This window comes from Elephantulus edwardii, unplaced genomic scaffold (genome assembly GCF_000299155.1).
Source record: "Elephantulus edwardii isolate Elephantulus edwardi_28Jun2011 unplaced genomic scaffold, EleEdw1.0 scaffold00025, whole genome shotgun sequence".
Classification (NCBI taxonomy): domain Eukaryota; kingdom Metazoa; phylum Chordata; class Mammalia; order Macroscelidea; family Macroscelididae; genus Elephantulus; species Elephantulus edwardii.
The window spans coordinates 10,019,792-10,043,458 of record NW_006399775.1 but is presented as its reverse complement, the minus strand read 5'-3'; the positions used below and the strand labels follow the sequence as shown (position 1 = coordinate 10,043,458).

At 40.6% G+C, this 23,667-nt stretch overlaps 1 protein-coding gene across 1 annotated transcript in view; it reads left to right on the top strand.

Moving 5' to 3' along the window:
- Positions 1–23,667, top strand: part of MYT1L (myelin transcription factor 1-like) — a 288,999-nt gene that overhangs the window by 240,956 nt on the left and 24,376 nt on the right. Inside the window, exon 18 of the mRNA XM_006882851.1 lies at positions 18,821–18,912. Within this exon, the coding sequence (XP_006882913.1) occupies positions 18,821–18,912 (92 nt within the window). The remainder of the gene's footprint in view (positions 1–18,820; positions 18,913–23,667) is intronic.

The following is a 23,667-nucleotide window of genomic DNA, read 5'->3' as shown; positions in this document are numbered from 1 at the left end:
TAAACGCTCTTGGTAACAGTAACCAGGAAATCAAGCAATGAATTGCATTGGGAAAGTCATCTGTGAGGGACCTCTCAAGAGTACTGAAGAGCGACGACGTCAGGCTGGAGACTGAGGTATACCTGATCCGGGCTATAGTCTTCGTAATCATGTGCTATGCATCAGAGAGTTGGATAGTGAATAGGGATGATAGAGAATTGATGTCTTTGAGCTGTGGTTCTGGAGAAGAGTGTTAATTATACTATGGACTGCTAGGAGAACAAACAGATTTGTTCTGGAGAGGGTGGAGCCAGAATGCTCCCTGGAGTCAAAGATTCTGAAGCTTCCTCTGACATACTTTGGGCATGTTGCAGGGAGGGACTGGTCCTTGGAGAGGAACATCATATTTGGGAGAGTGGAAGGACGGGGCAGGAGAGGAAGACCCTCCATGAGATGGATCGATTCTGTGATTGGGGTGGTGGGAATGAGTGTGTTTGAGACAGGGCGATTGGCACAGGATAGAGCAGGGTTTAGGGCTGCTGTACATAGGGTCACTATGAGTCGCAAGTGACTCAATGGCACATAACAACAACAACAACAACATCCCTTCCAGCTCTGACACTGGAGTAGGGGACAAGAAGCCATAGGTAAATCACTCCTTTTAGGGTATCTCATTACACTTGATTGTCATAACCATAGCACCACCACCACCCCCCACCCAGGGTAACTTCTTGTCAAAATATTCCTCTTCAATTTTCTAAGGGTATTCTATGTGCTGGCACCTCTTAGGGTAAAGATGAGTTTGGGACTTCAGAGTTCAGCCCACCGTGCCTTGTCAGCAAGTCCTGCATGGAGGTGGTCCATGCCAGAAGCCAGGCCTCACGCACAGCTACTGTTGCAAAAGTGACTGTGAAAGAGCCCATAGACATCTCCCAGGTTTGCAGAGGAGAGGGATTTCCTCAATAAACACAGAAAAGCATGATGGCTAGGATCCCAGAAGACCTACAAAAGGCTCATTAGTGCATAATTCAGGCAACAGATTATAGCTAGCAAGGGGAAATAAGTAGCAGAAACTAAGTTATTGCAAAGCCTTCCAGGCTCCCCCCCTCCCCCCATTTTTCTCTAACTTCCATTCATTTAAGAAATGTTAAATGGCTACTGACTGCTCAGGAAAGCTCCACAGTTCTAATCCCTCTTTCTCCCCTAGGGCCACTGTAGGATTTGAACCAGCATAGTGTTTTTGAATTTTCAGACTTTGAGTTTTCAGCACAACACCCTATGAACTATACCTCCAGAGCTCCCTAAAAACCCTCAAGGCACTTCCAGTTCATGGCAATCCCATGAGTGTCTAAGTAGAATTGTGCTCCATAGAGTCTTCAGTGGTGGATTTTTAAGAAGTTGATTATCAGGCCTTTTTTCCAAGGAGTACCTGGATGAAATTAATCCTCCAAACTTTCAGTCAGCAGCTGAACCCAGTAATTTGTACATCCAGGGGCTTGACTCTTACACTAACCAGCACATTTTATTCCAGTTCACGGTAACCATACCATGAGTGTTGTGTTCTTAGGTGCCATCTAGTGTATTTGACTCATAGCAACCCTATCACTGTGTCAATCCACCTGGTTGAGGGTCTTCCTCTCCTTCACCGACTCTCCACCTTTCCCAGCATCATGGCATTCTCCAAGGACTAGCCCCTCCTAGCAACATGCTCCAAGTATGTGAGACAAAGCCTCATCGTTCTTGCCTCCAAAGAGCTCTCTGGCTGAACCCTCTCCAAGACATATCTATTCATTTTTTGAACATCCATGGGATGTTCTTGGAAGCAGGAGTTGCGTCCACTTCTTGAACAACATGCCTCTGGAAACTCTATGAACTTTGAGAAATGATGATAGTTTTAGAAAGGCTTCAGGTCTTTTGTTCATAGGCTTGCTATGAGTCGTGTCGTGCTTGACTCGACGGCAATCAACAACAACATGGGATGTTTGTTCAGTGCTCTTCTCCAACACCACAACTCAAAGCCATCAGTTTTTCTTCTATCATCCTTCTATTTATCTTCCAGCTTTCAGGTGCATAGCAAGTGATCGGAAAGACTATGGCCTGAATCAGACAAACCTTAGTCCACAAACTGAGATCATTGTTCTTCAATAATTTGGAGAGGTCCCTAAATGCAATGTCCCTCCTGATTTCCTGACTGCTGGTACCACAGGTGTTAATTGTGGAGCCAAGCAAGATGAAGCTGTTGACAGTTTCAATCTCCTCTCCATATATCATGATGCTGCCTATCAGTCCAGTGGTAAGATAGCAATGGTAAAATAAAATAAGAACTAGTGAAGTCGAGAAAAGAACACACAGCAAAAAATAGCGTAAGGAAAACTGGTTTGCATCTGGATGTGCTTAATTGTATCTCAGAAGGGAATATTAGATCACATCCTGTACTTCACTGAGCCTTATCTTCCTTTTCTACAAAATGGAGCTGATGGACACCACATTGAGGCAGAAGCTGGTCTCTTCTGGGGCTTTAATTTAATTTCACTGGAGTCTCCCAGTCCAGGGCTGTTACCAAGTTCTCATCGTTCACAATTGCTTTCTGGGCAGTGGACAAAAGTTTCATAACAACTCACACTCCCTCATTCTCTCAGGGTACTTATTTTCCTTCTCAATGAACACTCATCCCAGTAGATCCGCTTAACCATTTCCTCCCCTGGAAATTTTTACTTATGTAAGTGTTTACACCTCTAATGTGCTCCCAAAGGTTTTTTTTTAGACTAACCTGATTAATATGTTGAGGTCTCCTAAGATCTCCTTTTGAAACCTATCTAAGGGTTTTGCCGGAACCTTAATTTGGAAATTTTTTTTGTGCTCGCGCCTGGTGCCACGATGTCTGGAGCCCTTGGCCGATTAGAGAGAAAAGGGGTAGTTTAACTATTTATTGCCCAGAATTTCCTAGCTCTAAAATTCTGTTTGGCTTTCCAAATCTAAATCTAAATTCAGCAATAATCACGTTTTCAGTTAGAGTGCCTTTAATAGCCTGCTGGATGTTCATTTCAGAAGTTTCCTAATATACGGAGACAATCACTGGGGCTTGCTTCTTTGGCAGAGAGATAAATGTGTAGATTTTTTTTCGTAAGAAATCTTAACCAGCTCTGCCTTCCACCAGCTGGTCGTGCGGCGTTCAGTGCCGAAAGCAGCGTTAACGGAAGGCACCACTAGATGGCAGTGCCTCCTCTCCAAGTAAAGGAAGTTCAGTCACCTAAACAAAGCAGCCAGGGCCAGCCCCATCTAACAAGATTTTTACTTCTTTCCAAATTTGACCCAACACTGGCGATTTCGTCAAGGGATTGGAATGGAAGAAACTGAACCCAAGGATGTTGAAATAAAATGCATGACCCCTTGAGCTGATATAATTATAATTTTGTTTCTAAAACTCTACTCTCAGTTTAAAACTCTTTTTAATACCTGTGAAAGAGCAAACACTCAATCTCTGCTAGGAAAGCAGAGATTTGTTTTGTTGTTGTTGTTGTTGTTGTTGTTGGGGGAAAACTCGTAAAGCATTCCAGTTACTAAAAATTGAGAAAAAGTCGTTTATACCGGCCTGTTGTAGAAAAGAGAAAAGATTGAGAAATAAAAGAGCAGGGGAATAGGGCAGCAATCAAGCCATCTAAACCCCCAAAACTCCACCCTACCCTTCACTCCACAGAAGGTTACATTTTACAGAAAGATTCACATGAAGTTACACTACTGAAGATCTAGTCACAGTTAGATGACAAAGGGGAAAAAACCATACTATTGGTTTTCTGACTTCTTAGATAAAATCCCTTTGATATGAGAGGCAGCCTAAGTCATCTTATCAGAGATCAGGATATTCACATAACAGAGAAAGGGGAAATGCACAACAGTTGTTACAAAAAGGGATACAGAATTAGATGAAGCCATCTAGTCCAGGTTGTTAGGGCAAAGAAGTGTAAATGAAGCAGATAAAAAATTGTTTTTAGGAACTACTTTGCTTTGAAGATGTTCATATGCATAATAAAGGAGTGCTCTGCCTACAAAGTGGGTGAACTTCAAGAATTGACTGGCATAGAGGTTTCTATGAATTTTCTATTTTGTTGTTGTATGCCATCGAGTTGCCTGTGAATCACAGTGACCCTGTGTACACCAGCTCTGAAACCTGCCCTTTACCGAGCCAATCTCATCATCTCCGACAGACCTAATTTCATTGCTCCAGTCACTAAATCAATCCACTGCCTCCTGGGTCTTCCTTTCCTGTCCTGTCTTGTCCCTCCATGCCTCCAAGTACGATGTCTCTCTCCAAGGACTGTCCTGATCACTTTCCCAAAGTATGTGAGACAGAACTTCAAAATTCTTGCCTTCTAGGGAGCAGCCTGATTTTACCCACTCCAGGAAGATTGGTTTGTTCTCTTGGCAGTCCATGGTATGTTCAACACTCTTTTCCAGCAACACAACTCAAAGGCATTGATCCTTCCTCTATTATCCTTAGTTATTTTCCAGCTCTTGGATGCATAGCAAGTAATTGGGAAACTCATAGCTTGGATCAGGTTCACTGTAGTCTCCAGACTGACATTGTTTCTCTTCAGTACTCTAGAGAGATTCCTGACAATAGACTTTCTCAGTGCAGTTTGTCTTTTGATTTCCTGACTACTGATGCCAAGAGTGTTGGTTGTGAAACCAAGCAAGCTGGAATTATAAACAATCTCAATCTCTTCTCTGTCTCTCAAGAAACTGTCAGCTGACCCAGTGGTGAGAATATGTATTTTCTTGACATTAAGCTTTAATCCATTGAATTGAAGACTACAGTCTTTGACTTTCTGCAGCAAATGACTTATGTCCTCCTCAGTTTTAGCAAGCAAGGTTGGATCATCTGCATAACACAGATTGTTGACAAATTTTCTATAGGCCATATAATTCAGAATCAGCTCAATATTCAACAGCTATTGTTTCTAGACAGCATACATGGTTATTTTACACTAAAATACTTGAAGAAAAAAATAAAGTATCCAGAATGAGCCATATCAAGAGAAGATTCCCCAAAATGCTCCAATGAGATTAAATTTTCATGAGGTTTGAGGACCGATAATACAGAAACTTATAAAGAAAAATTATGATTGATTGGTGTTTGCAAAATCATGCATTAACAGTCACTAGATAGGCATCAAGCATAGGATCGAACTCTCTCTTGAGTTTAAGAGGGGACCAGAAAGATACATTTAGCCCCAAGTGAGTAACAGGAGCAGGGTGCACATGCCTCTGGGACTAGGTTGACCAGATAGAAGATAGCAAATTCTGGTAGCCTAGTCCACAGGAACTTATGCTGCCAACCCAAAGGTAGTGCCTCTCTGATGTTTCAAATCCACCAGAAGCTCCTTGGGAGAAAGATGGGCAGTTGTCTCCCGAGCAATTGACAACCTCCAAAACCTTACTGGAGGTTTAGCAATTAATTAGTTCCTACTCCAACAGTGAGTTTTGAGTTTTTGAGGTAGGCATCGTGTTGTTTTGCAGTTGCTGTTTCTGTCACTGTTAGGTGCCAAGGAGTTGACTTTGACTCATAGTGCTTGTGCACAACAGAGCTGAGCCTTATCCCATCCTCTGCCATCTTCCCAATCTCTGACATGCTGATGCCCATTGTTATAGTCATCATGTGAATCCATCTTGTTAGGCCTCTTGCTCGCCTTGTCTGACCCTCCACCTTTCCTGACTTGATGTCCTTTCCCAAGGACTGGGCCCTCCTGACAACATGTCCAAAGTATAAGAGACGAAGTTTCACCATCCTTGTCTCTAATGTGCTCACTGCTTGTCCTTCCTCCAGCTCAGACTAGTTCGTTCTTTTAGCAGTCCATGGAATATTCAGTACTTCTCTCCAACACCATGACTCAAAGACATCAGTACTTCTTGTCATTAGTATTCATTGCTCAACTTTCAGATGCACACGAAGTAATCGAAAAGACCTTCTTAGTCTGTGAGTATTTAGAAATTCTTCCTGGAAACTGTTATGAAAAGAAGAGTGGGATGAGGTAAGTCCACGGGCGAGCATTCTAACTAGCTAATTTTTAGTTAGCTCAGGGTAAGGAGTAATCAGTAAATGTGGAGTCTGGCCTACATCCTAGCCAGACTACATTCTTCTTTTGTCAAATCCCTAGACTTTGGAGACTCCTTCACCTACTGCTGTTTTTCATTCCTATCTGGCAGTTTTATTATCACTTAGAGCAGGAGTGGCTTCCAATTCGTAAACAATATGCCTCTGGAAACTTTATGAATTTTAATAGCTGATGATAATTATAAAAAGGCTTCAGGCCTTTTGTTCTTAGGGTCACGCTGAGTCATGCTCAACTCAAGGTTTATCAACAACAACAGAGAAGAAATATGAGGTCATCATCAAATTTGGTACAGAATCTTAACTTGGTGTCTAAAAGTCTGCATTTGAAAAGGTTTCTGCATCATTCTGGACAGTTGGAAAACTGCTAGTCTAGTTACTTATGGATAGTTGTCATGGTCTGAAGAAGGTGCCTCTCGGTCCACTCCAAACCACTAGTGGCTCCATGGAGGAAAGATGGGCAATCTTCTCCCTGGAGGGCCAGCTGTGAATCACTTCTGACTCCAGGGTAATGAGTCTGAACTTGAGTTTTTCTATCACCTTGTTGAGTATTTCTCTTGATTACTCACTGTTCATGCCAAGAACTCAATGTTGATGATTTTCTTTTCCAAGCAGGAGAATTCTGAATGGAGAGCTAGACAAGGTCTTTCTTAAAAGATATACACTGAGGAGAATTCTTTAAAAGTGAATCATGCGAGGGGAGCTCTGGTGGCCTAGTGGCAAGAAGCTGCACTGCAGTCCCAGAGGCAGACGGTTCAAATCCATTAGATGCTCTGCTGGGAAAGGAGGGACAATCTCCTCCTGTACCAGTCAGATCCGATTTGACGGTACACTCACACACACACACACACACACACAAATAATAAAATAATAATAAAAAAATTTTAAAAAGTGAATCATGCAGAAATATTACTTTTTAAACAATGATAAAGTAGGCATTTAGCTTTGCTCTTGGTATCATTTTTGCCACAATGGACCCTACTTTCTGACTTCCTGTATATAAGTAGCTAAAGCTGACAGAATGAAATCAAAGATTAGGTAGCATTGTGCTCAGATGATCTCTTTAGAAAATAGTCACTGAGATAACTATCAGTGCCCTATGGCCTAGGTGACTGCCCTTCTCCATTCAGAATGGCTGATGCTGAAGATAGAGAATCAATCATAAGACATACCCCTCCAACAAAAGGTCCTTGAGAGACTACCTGGTCACTTACCCTTATGTACAAATGAAGAACTTGAAGCCCTGAGAAAGACATCTGTGTTCTCAGTGATGTAAATTAGAGAGCAGATCCGCAGGCTCAGCCACCCAGCATGATTGAAAGGAAGGACCAATGACCAGAAGGAGCCCTTGTTTTATAGTGATAACTGAAAGATAAGGTAGGCAGTTCAAACACAGCAGCAGCTCCACAAGAGAACGATGGACCGTCTCTTCCCATCAAGACGGCAGTCCCAGAAGCCCAGTGGAGGGTCTCGATGAGTCAGAACTGACTGGAGGACGAGGGCAGGTTTTTGTTGGGAGTTCTGAAGGTACATGGAGGACAAGGAGAGAGTGAGTAATCAGGGTTTCTCCAAAGTCCAATTGAAAGAATAACACATTGCACTGTGTCACCCTTATTCTATGAGGCTTAGTCTTGGCATCCCTCTAAACAGTTGTTTCGACTACAGCTTTTAAACTGGGAAATGTCCTTGGCTGCTTCTTACATAGGACCTCCTCCCTGTGAGGCTGTGTTTCCCAGTAAGCCTCACAAATTGAATTGAGAACAGAAAATAGAAGTGAAAATTATAAGGCTGATAAAGAACCCAAAACTAAAGCCATTGCTGTTAATTCGAGTCAGACGTATAAAAAGAACCTCTCTTGGTTTCTAAGTCTATAAATCCTAATGGGAGACTGCCTATCTTCTTCCTGCAGATTAGAAACACACCGACCTTTTGGTTAGCAATACAATATGCTACACACCTTTGCCACCATAACTCCTTTTATAGGCAGTGGTAGGTGTTTAGGGACCAATGGTGGCCTAGTGGTTAAGGAATTGGACTGCTTGGACTGTCAATCCAAAGACAAATGGTTTAAGCCTACCTTCTGCTCTGAATTAAAAAGATGAACAGCCTGAACTCAATCATTTTAAAGTCTCTACAAATTCACTGGAGCATCAGCTAGGAGTAGATTCCAACTGAACATGAATAAATTATTATAGTTATTGGTAGGTGCTGAGAACTATTTCTCCTTCTGTTTCTCTTCTGAGGGAGGTTCACCAGGTGCTGGAAGTTTCCCAAGCCTCTACTATACATGAGGGTAGAATGACACTCAAAATTTCTCAGCAGAATTTCTCTCATGCCACAGAAGTAAGCTAGGCTTTAACTGGTTTTGTCATATGCTTTTAGAGTTTATTTTGTAATGGGTAATACTTTGTCAAGCATCATTCTTTGCCTTGGCACTACCATAAACAATCCAAGCTGGTAAAGATTTAAAAGTACATTAGTAATGGATGATGCTGAATTTTTGCCATAGTATTTTAGTATTTTATTATTTTGTGGTGTGAGTACCATTGAATCTGACCCGAATGGTACAGGAGGAAATTGCCTCTCCTTCTCCAGTGGAACATCTGGGATTTGAACTGCGCCATAGTCTTTTAGACCCTCAAAGTCTGCATTTTGCTTTTTTTTTTTTTTTTTAAGAGGGAGTGGGAAAAAGATAACTACCCCCTGCATAGGTAGTTTTACATGTATTGTAAAACTTAAATCACCATCTATAACAAATGCTGTATCTGTTTGTGGTTGGTATACCCACATAGAAATCACACAAGAAATAAAATCTAAGACTGAGAGTGGGTATGGAAAAATTTAGGAGCAAGCCAAATAGGGGCAAAGAAAGCTGAAAAGATAATATGTGATAAAAAGTAGAGATCAGTTAAGAAACCTATTTAGACTGTCCTTGCCAACAGTATCTCCTTTCTAGAGAACAGTGAGTTCACGGGGCAGAGAGAGGTGATAAGATAATGCGGTTATTATGAGGATTAAAAGAAATAGCATAAATGAAAGGGCTGAGGTATGTGTATATTTCCTCTGCTTTGCCTTCCTCAATATTAAAACCAGAGAGAAATTAGAAAACATTGACTCCTAAGTTTTCTAATCACTCTGAGCAAGAAGTCCCTCCTTTATTCATGGTTTGGGTTTTTTTTGCCCATTGCAGCAGTCACATTGTTAATCCATCCTATTGAGGGTTGTCCTCTTTGTCTCTCTTTTTTTTTCCAGCATGATATCTTTTTTCAAGAAGAGGCCCTTCTTGGTAACATATTCAATAAATGTTTGAAGACTTAATGAAGGGATTCCTGATATTGTCCTACATATAATTTGAGGCAGGGCACTCAACTGTAATTGCCATCTAGCCCTCAGGCCTGGTTTTAATTGGTTTTGGTCAAACATTCTTCAATGTGTATTAAGTATTCTCTATGTTCCAGATAGGAGCCCTGATGTTATGTACATGTCGGGCTGCTAACTCAAAAGCTGATAGTTCTAATCCACCATTCACTTACTCACTCATTGACGTAGTGTTGGAACTGGCTCAGCTGACTTTCCAGCAGGTTTTCAGAGGCTGTCAGGGAACTCTAGAGGGTTAGCTATGGGCCATGTCTGCCTCAATGACACAAAAAACAACAAAGAGGACATTGATTGTCCATCTATATTCCATGGAACAACTGGTAGCGTTGAACCACTTGACTTTGGATTGACAGCACAACTCCTTACCCATTAGATCACAACTTGTTTTTGTGGTTGTATGCCATTGACTCAAAACTGACTCATAGCTGACTCTGCAGCAGGTTTTCAGAGGCAGTCATTTAATTTTTTTTGTTTTTTAAATTATTTATTATTATTATTAGTTTTTGTGTGTGTGCCTTCAAATAGGATCTGACTGGTATAGGAGGAGATTGTCCCTCCTTCTCCAGCAGAGCATGTGGTGGATTCGAACTGTGCACCTCTGGGATTACAGAGCCAGTCTTATACCAGAGGAGATTGCCCATCCTTCTTGTGGAACAATTAACCAGTGGGTTTGAACCACATGCCTTTAAGGATTGCTGTGTGGCTTCTTACTACTAGACCAACAGAACTTCTTTATATTTGCCTATGTTGTTGTTGTTACTGTGTACCATTGAATCAGAACAGACCCATGGCTGACCCTTCTGCAGGTTTTCAGCGGCAGTTAATCACACGGGAGGAGACTACGCATCCTTCTCCCATAGAACAACTGGTAGACTTGAACTGCATGCCTTTGAGATTGTAGCACAGCTTCTTGCCACAAGGCCACCAGAGTTCCCTCTAGTTGTTTAATGTCCTTCTTGCTGTATTCAGCCTTCAGAGTACTTCTGTGAGACAAGTATTGTCTATACTCTCACTTTATAAACTAAAATACTAAAGTTTAGGGAGAGACATGTTATTATGAGGTGTCATTGAATGAGCTTGAACTCAGTGACTTTTTGATAGCAGAATGAAACACTGCCTACTCCTGCACCATCATCATGGTAAGGCTTGAGTCCATTATGACAGCCATGCTGCCAATCCATCCCGTTAAGGGGCTTCCTCTTTTTCCATAACCCTCTACTTTTGCCAGTGTCCGGTAACATATCCAATGTGAGTAAGACAAAGTTTCATCATCCTTATTTATAAATAGCATTCTGGTTGTATTTCCTCCAAGATAGATTTATTTTCTTTTCTTCTGGTAGACCAAACAAGGCAAGGATTCTAAGGCTCCGTCTGACATACTTTGGACATGTTGCAAGGAGGGACAGGTCCTTGCAGAGGGACATCATGCTTGGTAGGGTGGAGGGACAGTACAGGAGGAGAAGGCCCTCTATGAGGTGGTTTGATTCAGTGGTTGGGGTAATCGGGATGGGTGTGTTGGAGACGGTGCGATTGGCGCAGGACAGAGCAGAGTTTAGGGCTGTTGTACATAGGGTCGCTATAAGTCACAAGCAACTCAACGGCACATAACAACAACAAACACACACAAAAAAACCCCAAATAATGTGTAAATAGTCAAATTAGGATTTAAGCAGACATCATCTGACTCTAGGTCTCTTCCTCTACATATTTTTCTTAAGTTTTTATGTTTTACATAAAGAGAATCTATATGAAGAGAGCATTGAATAAGTATTCAGAGAAATGAGGTTCTATTCTTGGCTCAGCTGCTATAACTAACTCTTAGCTGGGTTAACCATCTCTGGCATGCCTGCCCCAAACATTTGCCAAACATTTCAACTCCAGTGTGGGAAAAAGAATATGAGGTCTCTCCTGAAGAAATTAGAATCTGAAGGGGCTTATAATTAACTCTTCAAGTTGGCTATGACTTGTAGCCTTCCTATGTACGACAGAAGGGAGCTTTGGTGCCCTAGTGCTAAGCAGCGCAAAGACATGTGGTTTGGATCAGTCTGCTCCAGTCCAATTTACTGCCTATCAAAACCCACTGGAGGGTCAACAGTGAGTTGGTTCTGACTCGATAGCATGCAACAACAAGATGTACAGCAGGACAAAACCTTGTCTGATCCTGCAACCTCACAACCTCCACTCTGCTTAAACCCATCAGTGCAGTCACTTTGTCTATTTCATTGAGGGTCTTCCTCTCTTTTGCCGACCCTCCATTTACTCAAGCATGATGTCCGTTTCGGGGGCTGGAGCTCTCCTAATAGCATATCCTAAGTATGTGAGGCTAAGTACCTAGTAAAACTTAAAGAGAAAAAGGACACAAAAAGAAAATGAAGTCTGAAAAAAAAAAAGAGAGAAATGGAACTTATGAAAGCTGAATCTGGAAGGAAAGAGAAGTCATATGTTTTTTAATTGTGGCAGAAATATGCACATCAAACTGCACAGAAATGCAACAATTTCTACATGTACAGCTCAGTGACATTGATTACATGTTTCAAGTTGCGTAACTATTTTTACTATTGTCCTAGAAATTATTCTACATCATTAACATGAACTCAAGCCCAATATTGAAAGATCCTCTTTCCTCCTCTTCTACTTCCCATCACCACTCAAAATTAAGTTGTTAACTAGGCTCTCTAGATTATACAGTCAGTCTTTCTTGTTTTCTATTCAAATGTATTTTTAACAGCCTTGGTGGCATAATTGTTAAAATACTTGGCTTCCAGTCTCAAAGTTAAGTCGTTTGAATGTGGAAAGGAATGAGGCAGAGTGTTTCTGTAAAAATTTGCAGCCTTTTAAAGCCAATAGGATCATTCTGTAGAGTCACTATGTGCCAGAATTGACCTGACAGCAGTGCATTTTTTATGTAGCTTTACTACCATTTAGTTAACAAATGTTCCTGGAACACATACCCGGTCATGTACTAGCCATTCTAAGGGACAAGCCTTACGAAGACTAGGATCTAGTTGTTTTGAATATATCAAATCACTCACACACTGTAATCTTGTTGGTTCCAATTCACAGAAATTCTCCATCTGGTTTCCAAGGCTGTAAATCACAAAAAGAAATTCCCCATCTTTCTCCCGTGGAATTGATGGTGAATTTGAACCACCAGAGAGGTGCAGCTTTTGAGTTAGCTGCTCAAATTGCTGTAAAATATGTTACCAAAGCTCCCCAGCTGCATTTAGAAGAAAAAAAAAAGTCATGAAAATGCAAACTTGTGGCTATCAAGTGAGGGCTACATACAAAGAGTTCTAGGATTTGCAGAGAAGAGAACATCAAAGTAGAGTGTCCTAAAGGAAAGTTTCTGTTTTATATACAAATGTGTGAAGAATGGTGGGGAGGTTAAATGGAAGTGGGCAGGTGGGGGAGAGAGGGCAAGAACTGGGAGAATGTGGGCATTATCTGACTGTAGTCAAAAGTCTTTAGTGCAGGAAATAGGAAGAAGCAAGAAAGAAAATTCTCTCATTGTTGTACAATTCCCCACCCATACCCCAGTCCACTTTACTTTGCAGCCCTTGACTGTTGTCAAGCAAATAATAGCTAATCAGATATTCCTTTTAAGCAGTTCTGAATTTTTTTTTCTCTTTTTTTCAAAGAGAAAAGTGAACTGGAGTAGGCGGGGGTGGGCAGGGAGGAGAATGTGCAACAGTGAATGAATTGAAATCCAAGTTCTCTATAAATTTCATTAGAACCTCAATTAAAAAATATTCTATACTATGAAAAAAATACTTCTCCGAAGTACTAAAGAGCAAAGATGTCATTTTAAAAACTAAGCCATGATATTTTCAATTACTTCCTATGCGTTTAAAAGTTGTATAATGAATAAAGATAATAGTAGAAGGTGGCAGGGGAAACAAAGCAAGGAAGGACCCTTCTGGTCCAGACTTTAGAAAATAAGCAACTAAACATTGCCGTGTAAGAAATGACTGAAAGATTTGCCACAGAGACTGAGCTGGTCTTCAGGAGATAATTTCACAGTGGTATGTGGGATGCATCAGAAGGGAAAGAGACAGAAGGCAAGGGTCCTTCTCAAAAGACAATTATAGGAAACCTCAGTACAGTCCATTCAGGAAACATTCAGGAAGGCCCAGCTCAGCGTCAGGTGCTTTACTAATCACGTGTGTGGAAAGAAAATTGGCAAGACAAATCTTGAGGTCTAGGGTTAACAAGTTTCTAATTGTGCCCCTGACTTTCTATACTGCCCACTTCTTCACACAGTTTGAAATAATTCATAACCACACATGGTCTGATTTTCTAAAAAATGCAAATTTAAAAAAAAAGCAACCCAGAGAGGTTTAGATCAAAGAAGGTATGAGATGGTTTTTCCATCTTCTCTGGAAAAGTCCACATGTGTAAGATTGCAAAGCCAGAAAGCAGCCCTATTATTGTTTGTGAAATGAGTCATTGGTAAGAGCTCTAGCGGCCTTAACACCAAAGCATCCTCCCCAGATGTTCTAATGTTGTTCTAAATCTAGCTCTTTTCTCCTTTCTGAGACCCAAAGAGGCTCTCTCTTTGTTAGGACTAAAGCATTTTCCTATAATTTGGAAAGCTGATTAAATTATACTCCCCATTGGAGGCAGGAGTGGCATCTACTTCCTAAACAACATGCCTCCAGAAATTCTATGAACTTTGATAAATGTCGATAGTTATAGAGGGGCTTCAGGCCTTTTGTTCATAGGGTCACTATGAGTTGTGCTCCACTCGAAGGCAATCAACAACATCCTTCTCTAAGGGAGCTTTGGTGGCTTAGTGGTAAATATTTGCACTGCCAACCACAAGTCAGGTTCAAATCCGCCAGCTTCTACACAGGAGAAAGATTAACAATCTCCTTCTGTACCATTCACAGCCTCCAAAAACCCCTAGAGAGTCAGGTATGAGTCAATTCCAATGAGTCAATTGACAGCACATAGCAATGATGTCATCCTTTTCCTGGCTGCTGCCAAGATCTCTGGCACGTGCCACACAAGCAAATGGTATGTCCTCTTCTTCACCTTTATTTCCATGTGGCTTCTCACTCACCAATATGGACTATAGGTGCTAAACAGTCTTGTCAGTCTATAGAAAGAGACCTGAAAATCATTTTTCTATTTGTTATACCAAATGGAGTTATATAGATTTATTTACTCAAAAATGTGAATTGAGAACCTATTCTATTTCAGATACTGTTCTGGCCTGGGGAGATAGTCTCATTATCATCGAGTCTAAAACAACTCTTAGCTGATCTCCCAGCGGATATTCAGAGGCTGTAAATTGCACTAAAGGAAATCACTCATCTCTCACTCTCAGAGCCACTGTTGGGTTTGAACCCCCAGAGAGGAACAGCCTTTGAGTTAGCAGCACAACTCTGCATAGATGACACTAACAGAGCCCCCTAATAAATATGATACTCAATTCAAAATGTGCTGCTGTCAAGATATAGCTGACTCCTAGGTGACCCTCAAGCTTGTCTTCAGAAACTATACATTGTATAGGAGAACACTGTTCATCTTTCTCCTGCTGAATAGCTGGTGGATTCAAACCATGTGTCTTTGGTTTATAAGGCAACACTTTACCTACTTATGTAAAAACTAGGACACTTTGAATTAGCTCACTGAGTCTGTAATGACATTTAATTAGATTGCGTAGCTTTGAGAAAAGGATTATGCCATCTGAGTTCCCTCCTTTTTTTTTTCTTTTAATTTATTTACTACATCCCCTTAAGGAGGGAGGGAATATAGTAAACAAACTTAACAAAAAGATGGAGCTCTGGTGGTATAATCTTGTATTCATAGAAGTAGATTTTAATTAAACTTCATAAACACTTTTACATAGACATATTCTTGTATTCTCATTTTACAAGTGAGCAAATAGAAAATGTTCATGTTTTTATATAACCTAGTATAAGGGGCACTCTGGTGCCTGGCAGTAAGAAGGTGTGCTACAATCCTGAAGGCTTTTCTGGATTAATAAAATGTGGTGCTAATCAATCTGTTAGTATACAGAAGACATGAGTTTCCGTTCTACCAGCTGCTCCATGGGAGAAAGATGGGCAGTTTCGTCCGATGCGATTAACTGCCTCAGAAAACCTACCCAGAGGGTCAGCTGTGGGTCAGTTCCAATTTGTTCATACAAAGCAACAATTATACTCATTACAGAGCCCTGTAGTGTAATCCAAAGAGAGTTCCAGAGCTAATCCAAAAGCCTGACCACCCAAGGGGTTTGAATCCACCAGTATCTCCAAGGGCAAAGGATGGACAATCTTTTTCAGTGCAATTTACACCCATGAAAACCCAGTAGAGTGTCAGCTATGAGTCCCTTCAGACTAAATGTCAAAGAGCAGGAAGAGTGTATTCCATATATGCATTACAGATATTGATTACTGTGTACTGTGTAAATTCGAGGTAGATTTTATTATCCAGATCATGACATAATGAATTTTGTTAGCCTCTGGGTGGCACAAATTGTTAAGCACTGAACTGTTAACTGAAAGGTTAGCGGTTCAAATCACCCAGAGGCAGCTAGGAAGTTAGTCCTGAAAATCTGCTTCTGGGAGCATTGTGGGATATATGTTGTTAGATTTCACACATGAGCTTGCCATGTGTCAGCATCGATTAGAGGGTAACTGACAATAACAACTATCCTTGTATTCTATCTTAATGTAGAACTCTTTATTGGATGGTGGGGAAAGCCCAAGTGAAAGGCTTCTGTGCTGATGGAGTCATCTTGAGTTCAGTTTCAATCAGGAAGAAAGTGATTTTTAAATCTAGTTATACTACTTCATAGTTAGAAGGATGTTCGGAGGTCTTTTGATCATTCCTTATTTTATAAACAAAAAAATTTGAGTTCCATAATCAGAGATGAATTTACCAAGAAGCTGAGTCTCTGGGGGCTATAAATGGTTAGCATACTTGGTAGCTAGCCAAAAAGGTTGGAAGTTCAAGCCCTCCCAGAAGAAAGGCATAGCAATCTATTTCCAAAACATCTACTATTGAAAACCCTATGAAACACAGCTCTATGCTGACATGTTTTGGGATTGCCATGTACTGGAAGTGATTGACCTTTAGGACCCCTTCTCTTGCCCCAGATCCAGTGAGTACTGGGGTGTTCCGGAAGTTAGTATGGGGACCAAGGGCTGAAGAGGGACCTGAGAAGGAACCTCATAGAGTGAGATGTGATCACAGCACTCCACTGTCTGGTATCCTCCAACCTTCGCTGCTTACAATTGAACTTGACCTGGGGTTCTGTTTCTGTGTTACCTGAAATAAACCCCCGGGGGGAAATGTCATTCACAGGCCAAACTAGAATGTGAACAGCATAGTGATTTTCAAAGAAAACAGGAAACTGAGTTATAGATTCTGCCCTCAGTAAGAATAATAATTTAATGTCAGCCAAACGGATATGGGAAAAAAAAAGAACCGAGCACTGTGAAACATGAACAAGGAAGCACCTTGAGAAGCAAGACTAGCTGGAGACTCCTGGCTAAGAGCTGTGAGTTGAGGAGAAGCAGGCCCAGAAGTCCTCTCCTGCTGCATCCACTCACAGCCATGCCAGTGAGCTCCTTAAAAACAAGGTCTGCTGCTTCCTGGTGCTTCTCTCTATGGCTTATTGGAGACTGAAGTTAGAAAAGAAAGAGGGCACTGGGAGTGGAGCTGCTGGTGGTCACTCCAAAGAACTGAATAAGGTTCACTGCCCCTTTCACCACTAACATACGTTATAGTTGATTTTGTTGTTACATAGCTGCTAATCTAGACAACACAGAGTGAGAAATATAATTCAATAATACAAGGTTTCCAGAAATGCAACAAATATAATTATTTGCCATTTTATGAGTATTGTATTTATCAGTTACCAGTGTCAGATTATCAAAAAAGCAACTTCAACCTGGGGTGTAAACTATCAATAAAGCAAAACACTTCATATGTTTTGCCAAAAATATATCTGCTTGGAAAATTTTTTCCTTAAGAGATTTTTAAAAACCTCATTATTGTAATGAACATGCTAAAGAAATGCTTCTAAATAATTATGTAGCCTATCTAGACTTTCATTCAGTATTAGGTGGATATAAACCAAAAAAAGCCAACTGCAGTCAACTCAATCCAAATTCAAAGCCACCCTGCAACAGTAGACTGCCCATATAAACCATTAGTGGATACATTGTTGTTAAGTACCATCTAGTCAGAACTGAACCAAAACAGATCCTCCAGCAGGTTCTCAGAGGCGGTTAATGACACAGAAGGAGACTACCCTTTATAAGTCTTTCCCCAGTTGTGACCAGGTTCATGATTATGTTCTAATGAACTGGGCCTACTAGAACTCACAGTTCAAAAAAGTAAACAATTACTTTACTTATGAACAAAGTCCACCATGCACTTCACTAATGGTGTAGGTAAGGGTGTGTGTGTGTGTGTGTGTGTGTGTGTGTATGTGTAATGGCATACATATACCTCTTATATGCCATTACACGCACGCATATACACTTCACCCTTGAGACATTTGGGGAAGAAGGAAGACAGATTGTATAATTCATATTAGCACATCAGTTTCAAAAACTTGGGTGAGATAATGAGACTTAGCTTATATTTCTATATAAGAAATTTGCTTGTAGGGAGCTCTGGTGGCCTAGTGGCAAGAAGCTGCACTGCAATCCCAGGGGTATATGGTTCAAATCCACCAGAAGCTCTGCTGAAGAAATAGGGGTAATCTCCTCCTGTACCAGTCAGATATGATTTGAGAGTACACACACAAAATAATAAAAAAAATACATAAATAAATAAATAAATGAAATTTGCTTGTAAAGAATCTTCTGGGGGATATAGAAGCGGAGGCTGATGAATCAAAATTGCCCATGATGAGCACATTATTTTGTTGGTTCAACTTTTGTAAAAGCTTGAAACTGTTTGTTTTAAATTCAGTGTTTGCATAAATTTAGCATTTCCTATAATAAAATAGAGTTTTTAAAATCACTATGCTCACACTATATAACTCTAAAATGTACACATTAATAATTAAATCGCCCTCCCACCTTCTAATGTCACATCCAGTGACCTCATCCCAAGAAGCAGCACTGTAATCGTGATGTTATGTATATGAGTATACAAACAAAACATTATACACTCATTTACCTCCTTCCCTTGGCATAAACATGACTGGGTTATACTGTATCCATGTTTTTATTTTTGTTGTTGTTCTTGTTTTCCCCATTTTCACTGTCTTTCTTAGGCAAATATGCTGATAAAATGATGTTGCAATGCTTTGTGATCATTTTCTCTGCTGGATTTTAGACTGTCTCAAGACTTGTCTCTAATTGTCCCTTTCATTTTTGTTGTCCGCAGTCTGTCAGGATGCCCCAGAGCCACATCAGCAATGAAGAAAGCAAAGCTGTCTGGAGAACAGATGCTAACCATCAAACAGCGGGCCAGTAACGGTAACCACTGCTCTTCCCATTTTTCATTTCATCAACACATCAGAAATCAGCCACAATTAAATAATGTGACCCCAATTCTTGTATCCTGTAATTATACCAAGGATAGCCAAGAATATACTTGTCTTTTCCTAGAAAGCAGAAGCAGAAAGAATTCTAGGCATATCTGAAATACTAGTCACCTCAGCCACTGAAACTTGGTCTTTATGAAAGTCGTCTCTTAGACTTTACTGTAGCAGAGTCACCTAAAGTCAAAGCGCCTTCATTATGACTTGTTTACCAACAGGGTGGAAGCCTCTCCCTTTTCCTCTTCCTTGCTCAAGTCCTCAGGCCTCCTCCTTTTATAACGCCTTAACTGTTGTTGTTTGTCAGTGTACAGTCAGATTCATGGGACCTTATGTAGAACAGAGTGAAACAGTTCCCTGTCTTGCACGACCTTCATGATCTTCGATGTGTGCTTGAGCCCATTATCGAGGCTGTTGTGTTAATCTGCTTCAAGGAGTTTCCTGCTTTTCCGTGGACCCTCCTGCCTTACCAAATATGATATCCTTCTGTAGCAACTGCTTTTCTTATTACATGATCAAAGAAAGCGAGCCAAAAATCTTACCATCACCACTTCCAAGGAGCAGTCTGGCCTTCTCAACCAGAGGAGCAGAATAAGAGGGGCACTCAGCTGCATTAAAGTAAAAATGGCAAACCCTGTCCTGTCTTCCTTCATCTTCAGCATGTCCAGCTGCCTGAAAGATTTCCTTGAATCTCCCTGAGATTATTATTGCCCACTTACTGTCTCTGTTGCCACCATCCTGCGTTATTAGGGCATAAAGTTCTGTAGAGAAACTGAGGCCTCAGGAGAAGCATGATGGAATGAAAGAAGCTGCCAAAGTCCCCTATTGATATTGACTCTGCTCCGCTTGGAAGAGTTTTTGTTTTCAACTATTTAGCACCCATGTCACCCTTGTAGAATAGAAGTTCAACTTTTACTTCTACTTCTTTAAGGAAGATCGTGATGAAGAAAAGGACTCTGGTTGGATTTACCATTAAATTAATGGAATAAAAGCTTCTGAGTTCCTCGTTTGTAAAATCCATGTCCAATGTCTTTCCAAAAAGCCTGAGTATATATTCTATAAACCGCACAAAACCATGGCCATTCTTGGTTTAAAGGCTCTTCAACCTACAAAAAAAAAAAAATCCTATTAAAATAATCCTCAGAAAGAACAACTGATGCCCCTAAACTGTAGCGTTGTTCAAGGGTTGGATCTTCCCCTCAGATAAGCAACTAACAATAAAACGGAATCTGAGTAAAAAAAAAAAAAAAAACACAACAGAATCTGAGTAGTTCCCTAATCTACTGGCAAATTAAATTTTGAGATAATAGTCAAGAAAGTGCTCTGCATGCCCCTTAACCATTGATCTGTAATACTGACTACAGCATAAGACAACCATCTCAGCTCAGTAAGAACCTACCTGCAAAAGGTTTGCCTCTTCAGTGGCAAGTTCAAAATGGTCCCTAATAGGTGGGCAATTGATTTATCAGAATAATAAAATACATGGCATCTGTAAAGAGTTGAATGTAGGAAAAGTTGAGGCAGTCTGCCCCTGTAAAGATGTTCCACCATGAAATCCCTGTAGGACAGGATGATATGAAACAGAACTGATGCAGCAGCAGCAGCAACAGCAGTGCTGCTCTGGCTTGAAGGCTTAGGTCCGTGTATGCCTAGCATTCTTCCTCACGCAAGCTCATGACTGGTCAACACAATTGTTGTTGTTGTTGTTGTTGTTGTTGTTGTTAGGTGCCGTCGAGTCGCTTGCGACTCATAGCGACCCTATGTACAACAGCCCTAAACCCTGCTCTATCCTGTGCCAATTGCATTGTCTCTGACACTCCCATCCTGATTACCCCAGTCACTGAATCAGTCCACCTCATAGAGGGTCTTCCTCTCCTGCGCTGTCCCTCCACCCTCCCAAGCATGATGTCCTTCTCCAAGGACCTGTCTCTACTCACAACATGTCCAAAGTATGTTAGATGGAGCCTCAGAATCCTTGCCTCCAAGGAGCCACCCGGTTAAGTACTAAATAAGTGGACATTAGACAGTCCCTACCTCCCTGGCTGGTACAAACTTCTATTATAGTTCACAGCTAAATGTTATGTTGGAGGGTTACAACCATGCTTTCTGGAAGAAGAAAAGTCTGTCACTCTATTTCCAGGAAATAAGCCATTGAAAATCTATTAGCCCACAGTTCTGCTAACACCCACAGAGTCACCACAAGTCAGAGTTAACTGGAAGCTGATTGGCCTTAAAGGATCTTTAGATAAACCTACTCAATCTCTCCCTGGAGTTGAAATGGCCACCATAAGTAAATTTTAAGGTATCAGGATAGCCAATGTCTATTCTCTCAGTCAGTGACTTTGCAGAAGAAATATGAGAAATCCCTTAGCAGGACATTTCCAGCCTCGGAAACTCAATGAGGGTCAGCTACTAGTCATTTCCAGCTCAATGATAGTGAGGTTGTTTCTTGTTTTGTTTTTAGTCATTGCCAGAAAGGAAATACACTGATTTTGAACAGAATGCTTCCAAATACTTACATAGTACTTTATGCTCAAATTACTCAATTATTAAAGCAAAAGTTCTTACATAACTATATCCATGTATATAACAAGTTTACTACTCGACAATGAAGAAAATAATAAATAAAACTGTATGTTCTATAAAGGTGGCCTAGTGGCAAAAAGCTGCGCAGCCATCTGGAAGGCATGCTGCTGGAGGCCACCAGCTATGAGTTAGTTCCGACTCTACGGTACACAACAACAAAAAGATCGAAAATCAGAATAGAACAGAGTGTATATCCTAAAGGAAGAAATATTTACATCTACTTCTATTCTACCCTGAGCAATTGATAAGCAACTTCACAAAGCTGTCTCTTCATCAGGAAGCTCTGGTGACCTAGTAGTTGCACTGCCAACCCAATGGCACACAGTTTGAAACTACTAGCTGCTTCATGGGAGAAAGAAGTGCAATTTACAGCCTCTGAAAGTCTCCTGGAGGGTCAGCTATGAGCTATAACAACAAGAATGTCTCTAGAAATTTGCACAAGTTCATACTAGGATATCAGAAATTCAGAATTCGTAATTTCTATAATCCCAACCATGGTTGCTAATCCGAGGGCTCCGGTGGCAAAGTACATAGATTGCACTGCTAATCCAGCATGCTCCTGAGTGTTGCATACTATTCTATCATGTGAATGTACCACAATTTGTCAATCCATTCAGTTAGGGTTGGAAATTTGGGCTGTTTCTATTTTCTTGCAACTGATTGTGAATAATGCTGCTATAAACAGTGGTGGACAAATCTCCATTTATGTCTCAGTTCTAATTTCCTTGGGGTATATTCCTGGGATTGGTATAGTTGGACCATATGGAATTTCTGTGTCCTTTTTTTTTTTTGGCAAAAATGCCAAACTGCCTTCCAGAGAGGTTATATCATAAAATACCTTTTTATAAAAATACAACAACTTGGACAAGCATCTTCTCTCATCTCTTCCCTCATAAGATTATCATTATTTCCTTGATTGCCTTGAGTGATCTCATAATTAATTGATTTTTAGGTTTTGTTGTGGTTGTTGCTGTATACTGTCAAATCGGATTTGACTGGCACAGGAAGAGATTGCCCCTCTTTCTCCAGCGGAGCATCTGGTGGTTCTGAACTGTGTGCCTTCAGGATTGTAGCATAGCTTCTTTGACACTAGACCACACTAGCTCCCTTTTCATAATTAATTTTTATTGTTGTTGTGTGCTGTTGAATCAGAACCAACTCATAACTGAGCCTCGAGCAGGTTTTGGATTTGAACTACGAGCTTTTGAGTTGGCAGCTCAATCCCTTACCCACTAAGCCATCATAACTCTCCCATGATTAATTAGTCCTCATTTCTTTCTGAGCAGCCAAGTGGAACTTGAAGTTATCAGCAGTTACTCTTCCAGGAAGCCTTTGCAAAGTAATTCGTTATTTGCATCCCACTCAAAGTTTTGTTTTCTTTGGCTTCCTTTTTTTTTTGCCAAGCTTTTAGCAGGGGAGGAAATTTGATAACATTTTCCTCCTTTCCTAATTACTGTGGAAGAAAGCAAGCTAAGGAAAGGAGCTTTTAATTTTAATTGAGCCATTCCAAGGCCATGCACTGTGTTGGAGACTTCGTATGTTTTATCACATTTAATATTCCAGCAACCTTGAAGAACAGTCCCTGTTGCTAGCATTTTATCAGTAAGAAAAAGAAAACTCAAAGAGGTGAATTGCTTTGACCATTACCAAGCAACTAGTGAGGATTAGTGGGGTTGCCTAACTTTAAAATTTTTCTTCTTCCACAAGAGAATGGTTAACTTTCACAAGCTATCAAGACCTTCAATTACATACATGATCAAAAGAGCAACAACAACAAAAACACGTAAATTAAGAAAGAACTTTAAAAAAAAAAAAAGATCAATAGGGCAGCATTTGCCCAAGCATCAGGCTTAGAAAGCAGGAAGATTTAGGATAGAAGGATTACTAGAAACGAGATCACAAGAAGGAAGTGGAAAGAATATGGTTATATTGGGGGGTCTTATAATTAATACCATAAAGCCAATGAGTATGAAAACTCAAGTGGAAAACCATTTGTTTGGTAAACTTTCATTCAGATTCCAGTTACAAAAAAACAAAACACAAAAATGGCCTTCTTAGGCTAAAGTATGCTAATTTGAGCAAATTTGGTTTTGTTTTGTTATTTTAC